Source organism: Phacochoerus africanus, chromosome 1 (genome assembly GCF_016906955.1).
Source record: "Phacochoerus africanus isolate WHEZ1 chromosome 1, ROS_Pafr_v1, whole genome shotgun sequence".
Taxonomy (NCBI): Eukaryota; Metazoa; Chordata; class Mammalia; order Artiodactyla; family Suidae; genus Phacochoerus; species Phacochoerus africanus.
The window spans coordinates 35,815,873-35,839,759 of NC_062544.1; the positions used below are offsets into that span (position 1 = coordinate 35,815,873).

The 23,887-nt window shown below is 36.4% G+C and overlaps 2 protein-coding genes across 5 annotated transcripts in view; both read right to left on the bottom strand.

The window, feature by feature from the left end:
- Positions 1-23,604, bottom strand: part of TRAPPC13 (trafficking protein particle complex subunit 13) — a 36,989-nt gene extending 13,385 nt beyond the window's left edge. For all 4 annotated transcript variants that reach the window (XM_047752060.1, XM_047751989.1, XM_047751913.1 and 1 more), the window contains exons 1-6: positions 23,473-23,604; positions 13,833-13,901; positions 12,639-12,738; positions 10,957-11,041; positions 3,594-3,721; positions 455-527 (exon numbers count right to left, since the gene is read on the bottom strand). In XM_047752060.1, the coding sequence (XP_047608016.1) occupies positions 455-527; positions 3,594-3,721; positions 10,957-11,041; positions 12,639-12,738; positions 13,833-13,901; positions 23,473-23,518 (501 nt within the window). In that variant the 5' untranslated portion in view covers positions 23,519-23,604. The remainder of the gene's footprint in view (positions 1-454; positions 528-3,593; positions 3,722-10,956; positions 11,042-12,638; positions 12,739-13,832; positions 13,902-23,472) is intronic.
- SHLD3 (shieldin complex subunit 3) lies at positions 19,462-23,609 on the bottom strand. The gene is made up of 2 exons (XM_047752189.1): positions 23,473-23,609; positions 19,462-20,407 (listed from the first exon to the last, which is right to left on the bottom strand). Exon 2 carries the CDS (start codon positions 20,291-20,293, stop codon positions 19,538-19,540), a length of 756 nt encoding a protein of 251 aa, XP_047608145.1. The 5' UTR covers positions 20,294-20,407; positions 23,473-23,609; the 3' UTR covers positions 19,462-19,537.
- Positions 23,610-23,887: the final 278 nt, after the last annotated feature.

The following is a 23,887-nucleotide window of genomic DNA, read 5'->3' on the forward strand; positions in this document are numbered from 1 at the left end:
TTGAGGAGCTCCCGTCACGGCTCAGTGGAAACGAATCTGACTAGTATCCATGAGAACACAGGTTCGATCCCTGGCCTCTCTCAGTGGGTTAAAGATCCGGCACTGCCGTGAGCTATGGTGCAGGTCACAGACACGGCTTGGATCTGGTATTGCTGTGGCTGTGGCGTAGGCCGGTGGCTACAGCTCCGATTAGACCCCTAGCCTGGTAACCTCCGTGTGTTCTGAGTGCTGCCCTAAAAAGACAAAAAAAAAATTTATTGTTCATGATATCTCTGCTTTTATTTAACTTATTTAGTCTGACTTTAGGTTGCTAGTAATACGACAAATCCAAAAACATTAATAAGCTATTTGCTTTGTTTGGCATTTGTTTTCACTGCAATTAAACTGAAGTCACTTCCTAGTGAAAAAAAAAAAAGGGCATCTAAAAATTATTTACCATTGTCATATTCAATACCTGAAATTTGAAGAATTTTCTAAAGTACATTTTTTCTCCACCCTGAGTTGTATAGCTCACTGCACACACCAAGCTGAAAGAGAAAGATGTCTTAATTATTTTGAATAATTTTCAATTTTGCTCTTTAATAGTTAATCTACTATCCCTCAATTCTAACAACTTTGGAAAATATTTATACTAATGATATGAAAGTATAGCCAAATGAACCTAGAGCAGGAAAATAAAAAGAATTCTAGCAGATATAGATATAATTCCCTGAGAACAAGAAAGCTCTGATTAGTAAAATAAAATATACCAGTTTTAGAGTAGGAAGTCCAATGCTTTTTCTTCAAAAAGTGAAATATAATCCAATATAAATCCCAGAATAACTAAATAGTTGAATATAAAAAATAAGTTCATTTAAACTAGAAGAAGATATAAATCTTAAAAAAAATTGCACAACAGAGAAAGACTTTTGAATACAAATGCAATGGAAAGGAAAATACTTTTTTTTTTGCCTTTTCTAGGGCTGCTCCCGTGGCATATGGAGGTTCCCTGACTAGAGGTCGAATCAGAGCTGTAGCCGCCGGCCTACGCCACAGCCACAGCAACACTGGAACCAAGCTGCGTCTGCGACCTACACCACAGCTCATGGCAACGCCGGATCCTTAACCCACTGAGCAAGGCCAGGGATCGAACCTGCAACCTCATGGTTCCTAGTCGGATTCATTAACCACTGAGCCATGATGGGAACTCTGGAAAAGACTTTTATAAACTTATAAACTGGATAAATCAAGAATACTAAAACAAGGAGTTCCCTGATAGCTTTGCAGTTAAGGATCTGGCATTATCACTCCTGTTGTGCAGGTTTGATTCCTAGCCTGGGAACTTCCACAGGCTGTGGGTGTAGCCAAAGAAACAACCAAACAAATAAGAAAACAGTAAAACAAAATTTAAAAAGGACAAAACCTGGGATAAAATGTTTCTAACAATATGAAGAGAAATTCTTGTAAGCAAAATATTAATATCTCACTTAAAATAGGAGAAAAGGATATATATGAAAGTTACAGTACCATAATTGACTACCAAAAAATGTGTCATGTTCAGCCTGACAAGTAACCAAAGAAACAAATTAAAATAATAAGGTAAAGACTGTTCCATCTCTTGGAGTTCCTATTGTGGGGCAGTGGGTTAAGAATCCCACTGCAGTGGCTTGGATCACTGCCGAGGCGTGGGTTCGATCCTTGGCTTGGCGCAGTATTTGGTGTTGCTGCAGCTGCAGCATAGGTTGCAGGTGCAGCTTAGATTCAATACCTGGCCTGGGAACTTCCATATGCCACAGGTGTGGCCATTGAAAAGAAAAAAAAAGATTTTTCCATCTCTTAAGATTTGGCAAAAATCTTTCCAAGAGCTATCAGGGTTGGTGAGGGTTTAGAGAAACTGTCTTTATACTGCTAAGGGTTATAAGAAATTCAGAAAACAATCCTTCAGCAAAGGAGTCTTTTTATTTTATTTTATTTTATTTTATTTTTGCTTTCTAGGGCTGCACTCATGGCATGTGGAGGTTCCCAGGCTAGGGGTCAAATCAGAGCTACAGCTGCCAGTCCATGCCACAGCCACAGCAATGCCAGATCCAAGCCTCGTCTGCGATCTACACCATAGCTCATGGCCACACCAGATCCTTATCCCACTGGGTGAGACCAGGGATCAAACCCGCAACCTCATGGTTCCTATTCGGATTCATTTCCACTATACCACGATGGGAACTCCAGGAAAGGAATCTTAAAAAGGTTTATATCCTCCTATAGTAAACCTACTTCAAGCCATCTATCACAGGAAATATCAATGTGTTCACCACTATATTATTTATAATATAAATAATATTTATTAATAGTGAAAGACTAGAAATAATCTAAAGTCCAACACTGGGGTAAACAAATTACAGTACATAGTCCATGTGTGTAATATAAAGCCATTTTAAAAATAATGTTTTCAAAGACTACTGACTTCAGTGGGAAAATGTTCACAGTGAATTGAAAAAGATCAAACCATGGGTAGTATGATCAAAATTTTAGGAAATATTATTGAAGTTATTTATATACATCTGTTTTATATGCACATAAAAAGACTGGAATATAGTATACCAATATTTTAATAGTGGCTATCCTGGGTGTTGACATTACAGGTAACTTAATTTTTGCTTTATACTTGTACCTAGTATGAAACCAGGTGCTAGGGATTTGGAGTTGATCACTCAGTACCTGCTCTCCAAGTGCTCACCGTGGGAAGCAGTGTAGCAAGCTACAGGTTTTGAAGGTAGATTTAGATTTGAGTTCTATGCCATTATCTACTGGCTATTTAACTCTATGAATCTCATTTTCTGTAAAACGGGAATTTTACACATTTAATATCATTTCCATAAACTCAGTATCAACAAATACTGACCATTGTTCTCTGCTAAATCCTAGGGATATGGTTGACTTCATGGAACTCATACTTTAATGGGGATGGCAGGCACCTAGTAGGTAATATTAAGAACAGAAGACATATATGGAGTCCTGTCATGGCTCAGTGGTTAACGAACCTGACTAGGAACCACGAGGTTGCGGGTTCGATCCCTGGCCTTGCTCAGTGGGTTAAGGATCCGGCGTTGCCATGAGCTGTGGTGTAGGTTGCAGACGCGGCTCGGATCCCGCATTGCTGTGGCTCTGGTGTAGGCCGGTGGCTCCAGCTTCGATTTGACCCCTAATCTGGGAACCTCCATATGCCAAGGGAGTGGATCAAGAAATGGCAAAAAGACAACAACAACAACAAAAATAAATAAATAAATGTTATTAACATCAGTTGCTAGCACTTCAAAAGAATAAACATACTTTTAGAGTGCTACCTGGGTTTTAAACATTTGCATGGATTTTTATTTTTAGATAAGATTGTTGATTCAAAAGTGAAATCAGAGATAAATGGAGATAAACTTTTTTTTCCTTGCAAAATAAACATTTTGTTTAAAGTCTGTATGTGGTAAGCATGTTAACATGGTACATAAAATTCCTTCTGAAGTATGTCCTTAGGCTTCAAAAATAAATGGAAATAAAGCAAAAATTTCAAATAAAAGCATATATATATATAAGTAAAAGCCTCTGAGAATAAAACGAATTCTTACATGTGTGTTCCAATCTCTTTTACTTCGTGGTGTATGACATCATCAATACAACAGTCGGGTTTAAGTTCAGCCACAGCAGCATTGGAGGCTGAAAGATTTAGACGCTGAGAACTTGTCTGAAGGTCGGCCTTGAAAGAAAGAGACAATAAAATCCAAATGAGATTAGTTACCTACAGGGTGTGGATGAGTTTGGGTGGAAAGAACAGGGGAACAGGAACAAGGAAGTAGGCAAGAGGGGAGCAACACTTCTCTGTGTAAATCTTTCTGTGTAGCTCTGATGCCGAGAACTGGGATAATGGTTCACACATGTGCACATCTAAAAGTAAATAAAATCAGCCATGAAGTAGGGGGAATCCAAAATAGAATGCAAATATTACCAAATGAAGCTAACTGTATTACAAATAAACACAGCCATACTGGGAGCAGGGAAGGAAAAAAAAAAGAACTAAGGTAAGTTTGTCAAACAAAAGCGCTAAAAACAAAATTTTCATTGAAAAAGATACATGTACATTTATGTTCACTGCAGCACTATTCACAATAGCCGAGACAGGGAAACAACCTAAATCTCCATTGACAGATGAATGGATTAAGATGTGGTATATATACACAATGGAATACTACTCAGCTACAAAAAAGAACCAAATAATGCCACTGACTCTCATCTAAGTGAAGTAAGTCAGAAAGAGAAAGACAGATACCATATGATATCAGTTATATCCGGAATCTAAATATGGCACAAATGAAACTTTCCACAGAAAAGAAACTCATGGACTTGGAGAACAGACTTGTAGTTACCAAGGTGGAGGGGGAGAGGGAGGAGTGAGATAGACTGTGAGTTTGGGGTTAACAGATGCAAACTATTGCATTTGGAGAGGATAAGCAATGAGATCCTACATTGGGAACTATTACTTGTGATAGAACATGATGGAGGACATTGTGAGAAAAAGAATATATATATATATGACTGGGTCACTTTGCTATACAGTAGAAGTTGACAGAACACTGTAAATCAACTATAATGGAAAAAATTAAAAATTAAAAATTAAAAATTAAAAAATTAAAAACTTAAAAAAATAAATAAAACCAAAAGCTGAACAATTAAAAAAAAAAAAGGCACACAAATGTACTTTGGCTAGCACATTTGCTTTTTCACAGGAGTATGGATTAGCAATTCTGAAACTTTTATGTGAATACCAGGACTAAACAAAAAATATATATAGGAAGGATAACAAGAGACAAGTTTTTTACCAACAGAGGAAAAAAATGTATGAATAAGAAAAGGGAGAAGCCTATAACAAAATCTTCGATGTTGGAATGGAATTTGGGACATCAGTATGAACATATGTTTAAAAAAATGTGTAATATACAGATATTATAGAAACATATATAGATGTGTGCACATGTGTTACTGTATAACACTGAAAGGTAACTGATCCATTCAAGACAATATTAGATGTCAGAGACCAACTGATCTGTACAACTAGAGATTGGCATTAAATCATCAACTAAGAACGGACCACTTTCTCTAAAGTAGCACCAAGTTACTTTCTATCATATTCCCCTCTTTATTCCTTCTGAACATTTATCATTTTCTCCTATTGTCTTAAATGGATCCTCTCTAATCCCAGTTACTTTCTATCATATTCAACTTTAACTTCCTTTGTAACATTCATCACACTATATTATTATCTTACTTATTTTGTTTACCTGTTTCTCTCTGCTTCCCCTACCAAAAATGAAAGGTATTGAGGCAGGAATCTCACCTTTTGTTTACCACTATAATACAGTGTCTGGCACACAGTAGGCAGTTAATAAATGTTTGTTGAATATTGAATGAATGAAGTTATGATAAAAATTTCAAGGCAAATATCAAGAAAGATTCAGAAATCAAAGATCACATTAAGTCACTGGGATTAAGATAGCTAAGTTTTTAAAAGTTTTTTTTTTTTCCATCAAAAAAATCAGTTAATGGGTTTTCCGCAGTTAATTCTAACATTCTTAATGCTAGGTACTTTGAAGTGGGATATTTATTAGTACTGTCTCTTTTGTTCCATATTCAGTTATTAAAGAGGAGCTTACATTTACTGGGCAATTACTATGTGCAAGGCCTTGTGCTAAGCACATTACTCATTTAATTCCCACAATCCTGAAATAGGTTATTGTATTATCCCTCTTTTACAGAAAAACCAAGGCACACAGAAGGAACAAATCTTCTCAGGTTATACAACTAATTATGTAATGAACATGAAATTCAAAATTCTTTAACAAACATTTTAGAAATTAGAGAAATAGGGGAAAAAAGAAAGTCAAACCTATGGGCTTTCTGTCCAACATGTTTTCCTATGTATCATTTTTTAAACATTAATAATCACAACTACTACATACAGCTGAACACTTTTACCTTTCTCCTTTTTCATATTATAAAGAATGCTGCACTTAATATTTATTTCCTAATTACCTACCACAAATTTTCCAGGAGCTAGAGATACTCCAGTGAACAAAACAGACAAAAATCCCTGCCCCATTTATGGAAAATACTTAAAGGAGGAATGGAGGGCTGGCTTGCTGTAGGAAAATACAATTCAAATTACATGGTAGGCTTCATGCTGCAAACTGGTTTTTTTTTTTTTTGGATGGGTAGTATTTAAAAAGGCAGAGAGGGAAGGGGAAAGGCGGAATCATTTCAAGTAAGAGTTAGCAAAATGCTTTAAGAGTAAAAGTTCAAGATGTTTCAGAGATTGAGAGAAAGTTTGGCATAATTTAAGCCATTCGTGTTAAAAAAATAGGGAAAAATATTTTAAAACATCAAAAATAAGTTTCAAGAGAATAGAGGCCCTGTCTATTTTGTTTCCTGCCACAACTCCAGTATCTAAAATTTTGACTGGAATACATACTTGTTGAATGAATGAGCAAATGCCTATTATACACCACTGGTTCTTAAAGTATGGTTCTCAAACTAACAGAATCAGCATCACCTGAGAACATGTTAGAAATGTAAATTCTTGGGCATCATTTCAGTTCGATTAAATCAGAAACGCTGGAGGTCAGGCTCAGCAATCAGTGTGTTTGTTTGTTTATTTATTTATTTGTTAGGGCCGAATCTATGGCATATGGAGGTTCCCAGGCTAGGGGCTGAATCGGAGCTATAGCTGTCAGCCTACTCCACAGCCATGGCAACGTCAGATCCAAGCCGCGTCTGCAACCTACACCACAGTTCATAGCAACACCAGATCCTTAACCCACTGAGGGAGGCCAGGGATCCAACCTTCGTCCTTGTGGATGCTAGTCAGATTCATTTCTGCTGAGCCAAGATGGGAACTCCAGCAATCAGTGTTTTAAAAAGTCCTCCAGGTGATTTTAATACCCTCTAAAGTTTGTGAACCAGTGGTATAGAACATTAGCATTATCTATTTTTTTATTTATAGCACACTACCCTGTGTTTTGTTTAGAAAACACTTCGTTTTTTTTTTTTGTAGTCTGCTAAGGTTTGCAGACTTATTGCTGAACTTTTTTTTTCAATTAATAAACAAACAAAAAACTATTAGTGGTTTCCAGTTAAACATGATAGATTATATAGCATTTTTAGTCTCAAAAATATTAAAATGTCAGTAAAGGAACGACAACAACAAAAAGATTCATAATCTCTTTTCTGCATTTCAAAATTCCAATTTTTTAAATTAAAGTCTTGAAGGCAGAATTCTGAGTAGGTGAAGTAACTGCAGCAGAGTATGAATTTTCCAAGTCATCCTCAAATAAATAAATAAAATTAAATTAAAAAAGCTATATGGAATGACTGGCTAACGGGGACCTGCCGTATAGCACAGGGAACTCTACCCAATATTTTGTGAGAATCTATACGAGAAAAGAATCTGAAAAAGTATGGCTGTGTGTACATGTATAACTGAATCAGTATAGCAGAAATTATCACAACATTGTAAATCAACTGTACTTCAATACAACTTTAAAAAAGGAAAAAAAACTATACAAACTTTACATTAGTATAAGCAGAGGGCAGCAAATATCTAAACTCCAAATTAGGAGTTCCCCCTGTGGGGCAATGGGATCAGTGGTGTCGCTGGAGAGCTGGGATGCAAGTTTGATCCCTGGCCTGGCACAGTGGGTTAAGGATCTGATATTGCCAGAGATGTGGCACACCTGTAAGCAAACAAATATCGACTTTCTGCAGGCGATCTGTCATACTCTTGTCATGAGCCTTTGTAAAGAATAAGAGAAATTCAGGAAAAATTGGGCTTAAGAGAGAAAAGAAGGGTAGAGATGGGCCTAAGCATGACGAAACTGCTATTAGAAAGACGGAGTCTATTCTAAGCGAGAAAGTAGAGAAAGGGTATTACTGGAAGATGAGAACACAGCCTATAGCGCAGAGACTTATTAACCATATGTTTGATAATGAAGAGGCAGTTTTGGAAAAGATAACACTTCAGGGGGAAAAGAGAGCGTTAAAAAAGAAAAGAGGAACCTTTGGGAAATTGTCAGTGAAGAGAAAAACAGGCAAGAGGAGAAAATTTAGGATGCTCCCATTCATAAGAAAAGAGAGAAATTGAGGAATACTTCCTCCTTTCCCATCCTCCCAAATGCGACCCAGTGAAGAAACCACATGTTGCTCACAATGCTGTAAGAGAGTATTTCTGAATGAGGAATATCAGAGCGTCCTAAACTGCATTTCACAGACACCAACAGTCTTCATCCATACAAAATTACTACAAAAAGAAAACATATAACAATAATTTATGATCAAAATGATCAAAACTGCCACCCAAACCCACAGTGAAACAGAAGAAAACTGTAACACAATATTCAAACTGAATTAAATACCTGCAAAAATACATCTGGAGATCATTACAAGGCATCCAAGGAAACAGAGATGTGCATGAAAATTTAAGGAGAACTAAACAAAAGGAGGCAAGGAAGGAGATCCCATTGTGGTGCAAAGATCTGGAGTTGTTTCTACATTGGCATGGGTATGATGTGTGGCCTGGTACAGTGGATTAAGGATCTGGCATTGCTGCAGCTGTGGCTTGGATTTGATCCCTGACTCAGGAACTTCCATGTACTGTAGATGTGGCTGAAAAAAAAAAAAAAAAGAAAAAAAGAAAAAAAAAGAAAGCAGGCAAAGAAGAACCAATTTACATGTGATTGGAGTTTGTAAAGTGATAAACGAAATGTAATTTGTTAGTTAGGACTAAGAAGACTCTTGGTGGGCAGTGCACTGCTCAATAAACATTAGCTATTGCTGTGGCTACTCCAAAAACCACTGCCTCTACAGAAATTAAAACTGAGCAAAGCCCACAGAAATATACATATAACAAAATATGCTATTATAATATTGACTCTTTTTAATACTGACTTAAATCATACATATTTGATGATTTATTCATCTTTCTAAAATAAATTCAACATTTACTGAATGCCAACTGTGTATCAGCGAAAAAGTATACTTTTTCCAGGTTCTCAGTCCTTTTCATAATCAAATGCAGAGGTTGGCAAACTTTTTCTTAAAAAGATCAGATAGCAAATATTTTAGACTTGCAGGTCACATGGTTCGTTACAACTCTGCAATTCTCATGTTGTAGCTTAAAATCTGCCACAGGTAATACATAAATGAGTGTGGCTGTGTTGATAAAACTATATGGACACTGAAATTTGAATTTTATATAATTTTCACATCACAAAATAAGCCTTTGTTTCTTTTCAATCATTTAAAAAGGTAAAAGCCATTCTTTGCTCATTCTTAGCTGAACATCATATTGCCTTACAAAAGAAGGCAATGGACCAAATTTGGCCCACAGGCTATAGTTTGCCAACCCCTGACCTAGGGAAAGGCAGAAACCCCATCCATAGTATGGCCAACATATGTTACATGGATGCAAAAATTGCAACCAGTTTCTGGAAATGGGGTCATATATGAAACTTGGAATATTTGCTAAGATCCTTTTCAATCCTAATACTTGCTGATCCATTTCAATATCATTCTAACTGGACTTTCCTTTTGGTAATATTCTAGTCCCTAAGCTTACCATTGTTTGTTTGTTTGTTTTGCCTTTTCTAGGGCTGCTCCCACAGCACATGGAGATTACCAGGCTAGGGGTCTAATCGGAGCCATAGCCACTGGCCTATGCCAGAGCCACAGCAATGCGGGACCCAAGCCGCATCTGCGACCTACACCACAGCTCACGGCAAAGCCAGATCCTTGACCCACTGAGCAAGGCCAGGGATCGAACCTGCAACCTCATAGTTCCTAGTCAGATTCATTAACCACTGCACCATGATGGGAACTCCTAAACTAACCATTTAAGGAGAGCTTTTACAACTTCTACATACAACAGATTTTTTCCTCTTTTATGCTCTTTCTCTTTGTGAATAAATTTTACGTTGTTTAATTGAGCTAGGATATTCTATTTCTTTTTCTTTTTTTTTGTTGCACACGAAGCATATGGAAGTTCCCAGGCTAGGGGTTGAATCGGAGCTGCAGCTGCTAGCCTGCACCACAGCCACAGCAACACCAGACACGACCTGCGTCTTCAACCTACATCACAGCTCACGACAATGCTGGATCCTTAATCCACTTAGCAAGGCCAGGGATTGAACCTGTGTCCTCATGGATATTAGGTGGGTTCGTTACCACTGAACCACGATGGGAACTCCCTAGGATATTCTACTTCATCATTTCTCAAAACTGCAAGAAATCTTCTAGTTGGGTTTCCTAGATTTCCTTCAAGAGATTTCCTACAAACTGTCCCATCCAATGTGTTCTCGCGTCAGTCTTCCAACACAGTGAAAACACCTCTGCTTCAAAGTCTCCACTGACTGCCCACTGTCTTAAAATAACTTTAGCCTTAGTTTTGCTCTTAAGATCCTCCATTATATCGCTACTACGTATCTTTACAACCTTACCTACTCTTATTAAGTGAATTCTACAAGAACCCATTATGCATTCCTATCTTTCTGCTCCAATTACCATGATCCTTTGTCTTTTTTCCTAAATTTTGACATTCTTTCAAGATCCTCTTTTGTCCTCTCTCCAAAAAGCCTTCCTGAATGATGCAATCCCCAGTATTCTTTCCACCTCTTTCAAATTTTATCATGTTAATCACAAGATATTAATAAAAAGTTTAAGTGTAAGGTAAACCTTTGGTACATTTTCTCACCCAAATTATCACAAACTTTGAGGGTAAGGAAAAAAGATTCGTGCTTAGTATATCTTATAACTTTAGGTGTTTAATTAATGCTTGTTATTAATGACAATTAAAAAGTTTCATATCAAACATGCATTTTCAGGAAGTTTCAAAACCTAAGAATAGAAATTTAAAAGTTAAAAAAAATCCCAAATAAAAATGCCACTTACTTTAACCAATATATCTTTTACAACTTGATTGCTATCATTATGAACGCTGATATAACTGGAAAAAGTCTCTCCCAAAAATATATTCCTGTGAAATAAAATAAATTTTTAGGCAGAAATCCATTCAAATTTAATCATAAATTTAAATAAATATTCCATTTATGCACTACTGAGAATGTCAAACGGAGAATTTACTGTGAGAAGAATTTTCAGGTGAAACACTGTTTCAATATTTCTCTTTTTTTTGTCTTTTGAGGGCTGCATCCAAAGCACATGGAGGTTCCCAGGTTAGGGGTCGAATCAGAGCTGTAGCCGCTGGCCTATGCCACAGCCAGAGCAACGCAGGATCCTTATTTAATCCACTGAGCAAGGCCAGGGATCGAACCTGCAAACTTATGTTTCCTAGTTGGATTTGTTAACCACTGAGCCATGACGGGAACTCCTCAATATTTCTTTGTTTACACTAGGCTGCTCATTCATTACCTAGTGCAATTCAAAATACAGATTTAATCTATAAAATATGACATATATCTTGGCTCTCAACTACTGAACTGCCAGTCCTCCTAGAAATAAGTCATTGAAATAGATCCAAGAATCTTAAGATTTGTTACTGAAGGGGCTAGAAAAAGGCTATTTTTGAAATAACTTATGCCCAGAATCTAGAAGAGATCAAGTTATTAATCTGAGTATTTTTACCAATTTATTTTACTTTTCTAAGTTATTCTAATAAAAATAATAACCAGGGGAATTACTTTGTATATTATATGTATAAATATACATATAAACAAACATAAATATATGCAAATATATTTATTACAATATTTTAATATAAATATATTTTATATGAATCTATTTCTAAGCTTTCAAGACACTAGTCAATGACCAAGTTCTGTAAACTTTTTAAAAAAACATTTAATAAAATCTTTTATTTGTAAATCAATAAATATCTTCTAAATCTAAAAATTTAGACAATGATATGCATGTTAGTAAACGAAGACAATATTTATTGCCAAATACACACTGAATGTACAGTTGTCCCTCAGTATCTAGGGGGATTGGTTCCAGGATGCACCTCCAAGCCCGGAATACCAAAATCTGTGGATGCTCAAGTCCCTTATATAGTATTTGCATATAACCTATGCATATCCTCCCATACATTTTATTTTTTCATTTTTTTTTAGGGCCACCATTCCATAAACTTTTAAAAAAACCTGAAAAACTTAAAACTTGGTTTTAAATTGTCTCAGTTGCAAACAGAGTGGAACCAGGAGATTCTATCTCAGTAATAACTGAGAATAACAGAATAGTACGAGCAAGAAAAGGAATAAAATATTTAGCACTCCTAGTTAGCTGACAAGTTCAATGACTTATGTTGGTAAAGTACTATGAAGTTGAATAAAAGTGCTGATTCTGAAAGAGACTGAGATTAAATCAGTTAAAGGAAAAGGAATATGCAGGCATTAAAAAGAAAGTTAAAATCCTACCACCTTAGGAACCACTATTAATATTTTAAATAAAAAAAAACAGCAACCCAGAATCACATAGTATGAATTTAGTAAAAGATCCTTTTTGACCACTGAAATGTATCATAAGCATTTTTCCATCCCATAGTTATTTTCTGAAAACATGATTTGTAATGGCTTCAGCATATCGTTGTATTCCTAATGTGAACATATCACTCTTACCCAAAATTCTGTGGTAAAGTCAACATTTCTCCTAACATCAAAATTTCTGCACCATTTACAGTTGAAGGATCATCTCTCATGAGTTGGTTAAAGAGATCTCCTGTAGAAAGAGAAAAACATCAAATTCTAACATTTACCTTGTAAATGACTTTTACTTACCTGCATAAATTTTTTAAAAAATAATATCATGACAAAATTATATTAAATAATCTATGTTTTAATCTTCACTACAACAAATACACCCACCCCCAGTTGTTTCTACAGAAAATAGCTACTTGGGGAACAAAGGAAAATGTAGGTCATGATATACAAAATAGAGAAAGCTCCAATAATTTAATTTTTATTTTATTTTATTTTTTTTGCTTTTTAGGGCCACATCCACGGCACATGGAGGTTCTTAGGTCAGGGGTCAAATCAGAGCTATAGCTGCTGGCCTATGCCACAGCTACAGCCACGCCAGATCCAAGCTGAATCTGCAACCTACACCACAGCTCACAGCAACACTGGATCCTTAACCCACAGAGCAAGGCCAGGGATCGGACCTGCGTCCTCATGGATCCTAGTCAGATTCGTTAACCACTGAGCCATGATGGGAACGCCATAATTTTAAATAAAGGGAATGCTAACACATATTGATGGAACATTTGAGGATGAATGTAATTTTAATATTGTCATCATAAGGAATGTTTTTTTTTTTTTTTGTCATTTCTTGGGCCACTCCCGCGGCATATGGAGGTTCCCAGGCTAAGGGTCTAATCGGAGCTGTAGCCACCGGCCTACGCCAGAGCCACAGCAACGTGCGATCCGAGCCACGTCTGTGACCCACACCACAGCTCACGGCAACGCCGGATTGTTAACCCACTGAGCAAGGCCAGGGATCGAACCCGCAACCTCATGGTTCCTAGTCGGATTCGTTAACCACTGCGCCATGAGGGGAACTTCCAGGAATGTATTTTTAGTAAAACTAAAATAAATGTCTCTTGTTGCCATGGGATATCATTGTATCTTGACTTAGAGATTATGAGTGAGACCTGTTACTCAGATGGCCATCATTCACAGGTACAAAAACAGACAACAAAGAATGCAGCAACAAGTTAGCATGAGACTGGCAAAGCTGGGCTTACTCCAGGTGATAGAGGTAATCCAGCTTTCAACTTTTCCCTAGATGCAAGTAGGATAAATCATGTGTCTTACCAGGTAAGTCTTTCTCTTCACATGTTACTGGAATATTGGTGAACAAAGTAGGCTTAGTCAACCGCATTACTGTGAATAAGGTAAATAGAAAGGAAAGGAAGAAAGGAAAAAAAGAAGAAAGAAAATACTATTTTAATGCCAGTATTCCCAAGTTGAATGCCTGGTATTCATCCATTTTATACTAGTATAATATATAATCTAAATAATTCCTAAAGTAAATATAATAATAAGTATTAAGGTTGTTACACAGTAATGATTTATTAAAAATGTTAATATATAACAAAAATAATTTTTACATGACAAAAAGAACTTCACTTTTACTTCCAATCTAATGAATTATAAAAATTAAATGCAAGTGTAATATACCTCGTTATACAAAAAGTAGAAAATAAAAGAATTTTAAAGCCTAAGGTATATTAGGAGACCAAGGCTTTAAAAAAATCCTGAGTCACTTCACTGTAAATAATATTAACAAAATATTAACCAATATTAGCCTGACAAGGAAAAAAAAAATGTTTAGATGCCCCATCCTGAAAATGAAACTGTAATTTCAAGCCAAAAGGATTTTTTTAAACTTTATCCCTTGGTTATCATGGACCACTGGAAGTTCAGTAAGTGGCCCTTTAAGTAATATTAAGTAATATTAATTTTGTGTAAAAATTATGAAAGTATCAGTCAATGTACAGGTTTTTGAATTCCAACCAAAACTAATATTTGTTCTTAGAACATGTCAGAATGCACCTAAAGTTTATCTGGAAAAACAAATAGATAAAAATAAGCTAAGGAAATCAGCAGGAAATATTTAGAAAACACTAGTTAAAACATAGTAAAATTTTAAGTTCATCATAACTAATTGGCTTATTAATGCGAGACTATACAGACACGTTAGAGAATTTTAAGTTGTTAGGATGAAGCAAAAAACAAATCAACACTATAAAGAGCTAGGAATACTGTTTCACTATCCGAGAAAAATAAAATTTAGTTTACAAATTCCTTTCAAATATCAAATAAATTATCTTGCATCAAATGGTTAAATAAATAAAAATCAAGCAACAGAAAACTAGAAGAAGTTAGAATTTATTAAACCTAGTCTAGAGAGGACAGGACACTCCAATTAAAAAAAACTTTTTCCATTATTTCATATTTGCACAATATGTGGTATTCATTAGCATATGTAAAAATGTACCACCTAACTAGCAATTAACTAGTTATATCATTCGTTCAAATTTAGTCCCTTTCTCATGTTGGTCTTAGCTTAAATGTCATCTTTCTCAGAAAAGGAGTAACAGGTCACCCTGTTTCTCTCCTAGCACCTTGTATTTATCATGAACTATGTGTATTTACTTATTTGTTTACAGCACTGCTATCTGAACTTCCTGAGTTTTAGGCTCTTAAATAATATGTTCAGTTTTGTGGCCTTGGTGCTTGACGCAGATTCTGGCACATAGTATATTCCATAGATTTTGCTGAAAGAATTAGCACCTCACCAAATCCCTCAAGTTTAAATGGTATTTTAAAGATACAAGTTTCATGAACTGAGGCCATTAAACAATGTTATATTAAATACATGGCTGTTGAAACAGTCAGCAAATGCTGACACAATTTCTGAAGTCACTTGTGTAGCTGGTATTTACTTAGCATTTACTCGTGGCAGACATGATGCTAAATCTTTACAAGTATTAACAATTTTAATTCCCTTAACTGTAAGGTTAGAATTAGCATTATCCTCCTTATCAGATAAGAATGGTGCCTTGAGAGGGTAATTTGTATATAAAGATTATAAAGCAGACTAGATTTGAACTCAGGTGACTTAGTTCAAAAATAATTTTCCCGGGAGTTCCCATCGTGGCGCAGTGGTTAACCAATTCAACTAGGAACCATGAGGTTGCGGGTTCGGTCCCTGCCCTTGCTCAGTGGGTTAACGATCCGGCGTTGCCGTGAGCTGTGGTGTAGGTTGCAGACGCGGCTCAGATCCCGAGTTGCTGTGGCTCTGGCGTAGGCCGGTGGCTACAGCTCCGATTCGACCCCTAGCCTGGGAACCTCCATATGCTGCGGGAGCGGCCCTAGAAAAGGCAAAAAGACAAAAAAAGACAAAAAAAAAATTTCCCTAGAGCCCAGGGTCATAAACCTGGAATGTCATGCTTTATTAGAAACATCCCATGGGAATTCAGTCAGACTCTATCTAAAACAGAACATTAACCACCTACAAATCAGTGACATGGGGCGGGGGGGGGGGTGAATGGGGAGGTGTTTCAAATCTCTTTCACTCCTACTTTTAACTAGGAAAACAGATTAAAATTAAGTACAGACTGAAGGGGACAAAAAAGAGTTCTGAAAGTGACAAACAGGAGATAGTTTTTCTTACAATCTAAATATCCAAGACTAAGCTCACTTTTTTTTTTTTGTCTTTTTGCTATTTCTTGGGCCGCTCCCGCAGCATACGGAGGTTCCCAGGCTAGGGGTCGAATCGGAGCTGTAGCCACCGGCCTACACCAGAGCCACAGCAACGCGGGATCCGAGGCGCGTCTGCGACCTACACCACAGCTCACGGCAACGCCAGATCGTTAACCCACTGAGCAAGAGCAGGGACCGAACCCGTAACCTCCTGGTTCCTAGTCAGATTCGTTAACCACTGCACCACGACGGGAACTCCAAGACTAAGCTTACTTTTAACGTGAAGTGGTATTCTCTATTTCTTCTCCACTTTTTTTGTATTTCAGATGAGACCAAAACTTAATAAAGAGGAAGTATACTCTCAAGGGAATCCTGAACCATTCTTTTTAAAAAGTGTTCTTGAATTAACCCAGACATGTAGTCAGCTTATTTGCTTATTATACATTCAAACTTCCATTATGTAAAAAAGTCCCATCAAGCTTAGGTTTTGCTGATTCTGCTTTTTCAAGTCTTCAGTGAATTAAAAAAAAAGAAATTTGGGGTTATAGATTAAGGAATTAGGCCAGTTCAACTTGCATATACATTTTGCTTGGCCAGAACATAAAAACAAAACAAAACAAAACAAAACCTTATGTAGAATCTTCTTTAGTTTGGGAGTCCTTACTACATTCTATAATCTTACTGCCTGGTTCCTGAAGGCATTTAAGTTTCTGAACTTTGAAACAACCTGGGGCACTTTTGTTTTTTCCTTTTTAGGACCACACCTGCAGCATATGGAAGTTCTCAGGCTAGAGGTCAAATTGGAGCTGTAGCTGCCAACCTATGCCACAGTCACAGCAGCATGATACTTGCCGCATCTGCAACCAACACCACAGCTCATGACAACACTGGATCCTTTACCCACTGAGTGAGGCCAGGGATTGAACCTGCATCCTCAACGATACTAGTTGGGTTCGTAACCTGATGAGTCACAACGGGAACTCCCAAATGAGAGCATTTGGAACAGGCTAAAGCAAAATGAATCATTACACAGGAGCTCATTTTAGAAATTTTCAAAAAATATTCTAAGTTATTTGCTAGGTTAGCAAAAACCAAATTCATGTGACGCCTTCCATATATTTTTTCTTACAACTTGAATTAACATTTACTTGAAAATGGATAGCTCACCAGGAAAAAATAATATTACAGTACTATTGCCATTTTCCTAGAGAGCAAATGCTTTGGCATTTTACCAAATGCCCTCAGATTCACTTTCCTGTACATGTTTTTGTTTCCTGAATTTATTCATGTCTATGACTCAACAGTGAAACCTAGAAATACTGCTGGGCCCTATGTAACTAGTGCTAGAATCATTAGTCCTAAGGTTCTAAATACTCTATAAAGGCTTCGAAGAAATGGCAGTGAATTCTCAATTCTTAGGCCCTAATTACTACCTAAATACTGTCTAGATAGGTAACAAGTGAAGCTCTCCTTCCTTTAAGATCATGGCACTATTTGCAGTAAAATTTAATCTTCATTTTTCAAGTTCTGAATCACCTTTTCACTGTTTTGCAAAGGAACACAAAGCAATTCATATGGAGCACATCAGAAAAATTTAAATCTGCCACATATGAAGACAAAGCAGCTCTTTTTAACGTGATTTTTTTGAATTAAAGAACGGCTCATAAGAAGCCTATTAGAAAATATTCATAAGAATATTTTCAGTTCTGTATATAATCATTTCAGAATAAAAATGTATCATAAAACCATTGTTTTATGATTACCTAACTTTCAACCTTTGATTAGCAAACTAATGCTAAATAAGACCTGAAAAAATAAAAATCAAATCCACTGTTTTTGACTGCCTAATAACATTACCAAGCCTTATTTGCAAAGCTTGCTGGTAATAAAGTGTAACTTTTTGTCAAGTCTTAATTGAAAAGTAAGAGGACTAACCACAAAAGAGGAAGTAATTACTGAAGAAGTTACTTTGGAAACTCCCTCTACACCTGGTGATTTTTTATCTGAAGACTTTTGGAAGCATCCATTCACATGATGATTATTTTCTACGAAGCAGTCTTATTTGAGACAATTTTTAAAAAGGTGCTAAAAATAGTTAAAACAAAACAGTGTTTGGATAGTGTGAAACCTAATTAGAAGATTACCTCATTATTAAAAATTGGTAAACTCCTCATGTTTTAAGGAACCTCAGCCACCTCAGGCATTGAGATATGCTCTAAAGGGCACATTTACCATGTATCATTGAGCCCCCACCATGCCATGCCACAAGGTAAACCTGCTTCTGCTTTCCTAATGAGTACATCTTATTGTTGTGTGGGTTCTCCGCCCCCCCCCCCCCCCCCCCCCGGGATTTAGTTTAACCACTAAAGAGTGACTCCTTGCTAGCTCTGTGAAGGCAGGGTCCCTGTTTTTCTTCTAGCACCTAGTTCATAGCAGGCCTTCAAATTAGTTAAACATACTTTTAAATACAACTTTTATTATATAATCACCTTTGATAGTTCTATGAAATGATGTGGAAAACCAATTTATAATGTTTTGTTTATGGGAAACCCACAATAACACCAAGAACCAGAGAATTAGTGATCAGTATTAACAGTCATTAAGATTGAATTATCTGTATTAAATAAAGAATAACGTGCTCTCCACTTCAAAACAGGTTATTGCCTTAAAGATACATTATGGTCTTACACAAATTATACATTTTGTACTTTTGTTACAAAACAACACATCTATTGTCTATTACCTATCTCTGGAAACAACAGCACAGTCTGGGCTGATCTTTCTATTTGAACTACCTTCATGCCACTTGAATACCATTTCCAGCAGAATTAGTTTTAGTTTTATTTTATTTTTTAAAATGTCATTACACTTTAGGTGAGTTAAAAAAAAAATCCTATAAAATGAGTTTTTGGGGATTTACCAAAATCCAAACTATTCACTATAATTCATAGAAATAGCTAATTCAACCACTAGGAAAGTAACAGAACAAAAGGAATAGAACATTTTACTTCTAAATTCAGTTTAAATAATAATTTATCACAATTCGCTTAAAAGAAGGCAGCTCAAAGCAGAACCCAGAAAGTTCTGGACTTAATTGAAAAGCTAGGAATTCACGGATATTTATTTCTGGGACACAAACTGTACACATACTACTACAAAATTATTTGTTACTAAGTTAGGAATAAATAGCCTATTTTAGCAAAGGGTCAAATTAAAAATTCATTAAAAATGTAAAAACTGTTAAAAATTTTATTCCTGTTTTAGTTCATACTCAGTTCATTCAGAACACTCTTTGTGACAATCAGAATTCATTACATACTAAAAATAGCACCATATTTATGCACAAATAAATGTATTTTCCCAGTAAGAGCTAATCTTCCTTTAAGAAGATTTCCCACATATTCACAGTACATAACATCACAGAACACCCATATCTGGCCTAAATGTCTCTGAATTGTAGCATTACAAGATGGAAGTTCATTGTGCCTGATAATTCGATTGAGTTTTGCCCAAATGTCTTCCAGAGTCTGGTTGTTACAAATAGTGTGTTCTATTGTCCATCTCACTCTATAAAATGAGTGTAAATTTAATGCCTTTAAACTATCTTGCAAATTTTTAGACAAAGGAAAAATATTTTCAGTACAATTACTGCTGGGAAGTGAAATACTCCAAGACCTCTTCTTGTGCCGTTTTCCTTTTTCTGACTGTTTATCCAGATTTCCAGAATTAGTCTGTTCATTCAACGTGTGTGATCGGATTAAGTGCTTCTTTTTTTTCAAATTAGGTTGAAACTCCAACAGCTCTACTGTGCAATCATAACTCTGTGATTTAACATCATGTCCTGAAATGGTTAAGTACTGCCTCACATCTTCAGCTGCCTCTTCAGAAATCACAGGTGGTGATCTTTTAGGTTTGATTGGAAGTCTGGACCCATCATGTGGAAACCAAGGAATAAATCTCGATAGCGGACGTGTAGGAAAGTCTTGAATTACTTTCTCTGCAATTTTTGGCAGATGTGTGGGATCACTCTCATATGGTCGATAATGTAATATTACTTCTGTAGTCATTCTGTAGTAATCCAGTTACTCTTAATGAAAATTTCTTAGCTGAGCTTCTCAGAACTAGAATGTAATTTACAATTACAAGACTCTTTCTCTTTCCAAATCAGAGGGAAACAGGACCTAAAGTGGAAGTATTGCAAAGAATAAGACATGGTAGGGATAGCCTACATACAGACAGGCAGGGGAAAAAAAAAAAAAAGAAAACCAATTCCTATATGATATTTTACCAAAGTACTATTGGTAAATGTGAATGTAATTCACAAAGCTGGAAATCTTTTCTCACCAAAATTAGGGATCTGGACTAGATGCCCTGTAAGATCCTTTCAGCTTAGGCCTGCTAGTAGTCAACATGTTTAACTGAACAGATATAATGGATTTGGAAGTACTGACACAGATATGCCAGCAACAATAATCTTAAGACTATGGCAGAAATAAAGAGTAATTTAGTGATTTTTTAAAATACTAGAGTCATCTGATGGTAATGAACAAAAACATAATAACACTGGACCTTCCTTGTGGCACAGTGGGTTAAGGATGTGGTGTTGTCATTGCAGCGACTTAGGTTGCTGCCATGGCACAAGTTCAATCCCTGACCTGGGAATTTTCACATGCTGTGGGTGCAGCCAAAAAATTATAATACTTAAAAATTTGAGACACCTAAATTGAAGGCAATGATAATTACTGTAATTTTTAATCTATCTTGAAAATAGATCATTTTATATTTTAAAATTATATAATTCTACCAAATATATAGGTAGAATGCTTAATAATTTTATTTCATTCTCATTAGTAAACAACCAAAACATGAAAATGGTTTAACTTTGAATTTTAAACAGGCTAGGAACAGGTTTTGTGATTAAGTACCATCTATATAAGTGGAGTGCTTAAGCAGTGTCAAAACCTTAGTAGCATGGCTCCTGAATTCCAATTTGGAGAATGAACAAGAAGGCTAGAGCCTTATCTTTTCTCCTCTTAGAAGTCTTCAAATTGCCCCAAATTAAGTCATTGATAATAAATTCCAGCATATAGTACACAGGCGCAAGAATGGAGCCTTCCAGGATCTGCAAGTTAGGCTTCCTAATTAGGCCCAGAGCTTCATGAGCCTTATATAATGCAGGCTCTTTCAAATCCTAGCTACTGGAGAAAACAACAGAAGTTTTGATCCTTTCTACCAAAAAAATAATTAGAGAACCACTTGATGGGGGTTCTGCCACTGCCAGGATGACCGTCAGTAGGGATTCCTTGTCATGGTATCACAATACTCATTCAACCACTGATTCTGAAGAATCAAAAGAAGTAACAATCTCATGATTCTTTACACCTACCATTAATGTCCACTAACAGATTTGATAACTCTTAAATTTATAAATGACTGTGATCCTTAACATCCATAATTTAAAATACGGATCTAAACAAATAGCATATTCTTTCAAGAATTAATGATGCTTCTATTTTTTTCTTCCCTCTTCTTTGCACTTTCACATTTTAAGATATGGCATTAAGAATTCTTTCATTGTTGTCTAAACTTATTCAGTGTTTTATTCCAGGGACAGTGAAGCTGTGAGAGCACCTGAATATTTTACACACATAAGAAAGCAACTTAAATGATCATATATTTGGCATCCAACTTTGGTTAAAATTAAAACTTGTAAAAATTCTTGGATTACTAGGATAATGGGGAAGAACAATATCAAAGAGCTTAAAGAAAAGAGAACCTATCAGGAAAGCACTCGTCCTTTTGGATTGCTAAAATAGTCTTCCTGAGGAATCTTCTGTTTTGGAAAACCGAAGATACTGGGAAGGACTATTTTAGCAGTCTATAACTGCAACGGCAGTTCCACATCTCCGGAATTTAACTGTGTTTAATAGCTTTCAATTTGTATAAAATGACATCAATCAGCTAATAGAAGTGCTCCTAATTCCCAGCAAAGTAGAGTCAGTAAGGGAATGACGTTAGAAAATGCTGTTTCTTTCATTAGAAGGCAAAAGGGAGTCTTGGAAAGATGAAGGCTTTGTGTTGAAATATTACCTTAATCACTTACTAGCTCTGTGGTCTCGATAAAGTTTAACTTCTGAGAGTTAAGTAATATCTATTCCATATACTTGATGTGAGCCTGAGATAAAGAACAGGATAGTTTCTTCTTTCTTCAGGAATAAGTCATTTCAGTCCAGGTCATTTGCTCAGGCTAAGCTTATAGGTCCTATTGCTATACTAGTTAACATTTCAGTTTCTTAGTTCTACAGTCAGACAGTTCTGATAAGTCCAACTATCAGTGTATGATTTTATGTTACAAATGAAACCGGTGAGCTTCTGTAATGTTTGCTGCTTACACTGTCACTGAGGGGATAAGGGTCCCTCAAAATGGATACCACAAGGAAGGTAAATGCAATTCAACTGAATTCATGGGCCTAGGGAACATTTTCACAGCCCAGTTCAAGAAGATATTGGTAACCACATAGTAGTGCATACAAGAAATAAATGCATTTGTGGTAATAAAAAATAGATGAAATAAAGCTGAAAGCATTTCAAATAAAAAGTTTCAGGAAACAATTCCAGAAAAGTAAGCCCTGCTAGCTTCCCCTAAATAATAATCCAATTAAATGATCAAACGTACTCGAAGTTGTTTGCTGTGTACAGAAAATGAAAAGTGACACGAATATTCCCATATACACAATACTTGGAAGTAAACCGCAGTGATTTTTAACAAACCTAAATTATATGTTGTAGTATTACGTATTTTTAAATCCTTGGCACAATAACTAGACTAAATTTCACAAATGAAGCTGAAGCCTGGTAACACTGTCGTTGCCGCGTCAAGAGACAGAGGAAAAAACCACTTTAGATATCCGCTGTTAATGGTCTCATTTGACAGGGCTCTCCCCAGGGTAGGGAGGTCAACTACTGCCAAAAATCTCTCCGGTGACTGCAGCAGCATATAACAGAGTAAATAATTTACCACGTATCTATTCCATTTTACAGGGCGATTCTCAAACTCAAAACCCAAAGAGGGGAAACGGCTTCCTCACGCTGGGCGCCCAAGGACAGAGAGGAGGACGAGTACTGACAGTGCTTAAGAAGGACGAGGCCTACATTCCAGAGGCAGGTCTATGTGCCATGAAGCTTCGAGAACTAGTGAGAGAAGGGGAGAAAACAGATTACTGGGAGCCGGGTTCGCAAAGTTTACCTTTCAAGGCCAGCAGGTGCTCCTGCTTGGGGGGATTCACTTCCATTGTGACCGGCACTTTGGAGCCACTGCCTACGGAGGCTGAAGCGGTTCAAACAGCCCGGAAGAAAACAGAAAAGCGCACGTCCGTGAAGACAAGGCATCAAAGACACTCCCAACAGTTTCTGTCTGCCGGTAGCGCCTTATATACTCTTCTAACCACGTCCTTTACTGACCCAACGGCTCCTTTTTACCAAAGTCATCTCTTGCCTCTTACAGGCCTATACATAAAATACTTCTCTATTTTCCAGCCACAGCCACACACCGCTCTTTCAAGAAAGCACTCCTCGGTAACAATACACAGCCTCCCAAATACCTACACTGCAGGGTAATTGATATAAATGTGGCACGCTGGGATTTGTAGTTTAAAAGCCGC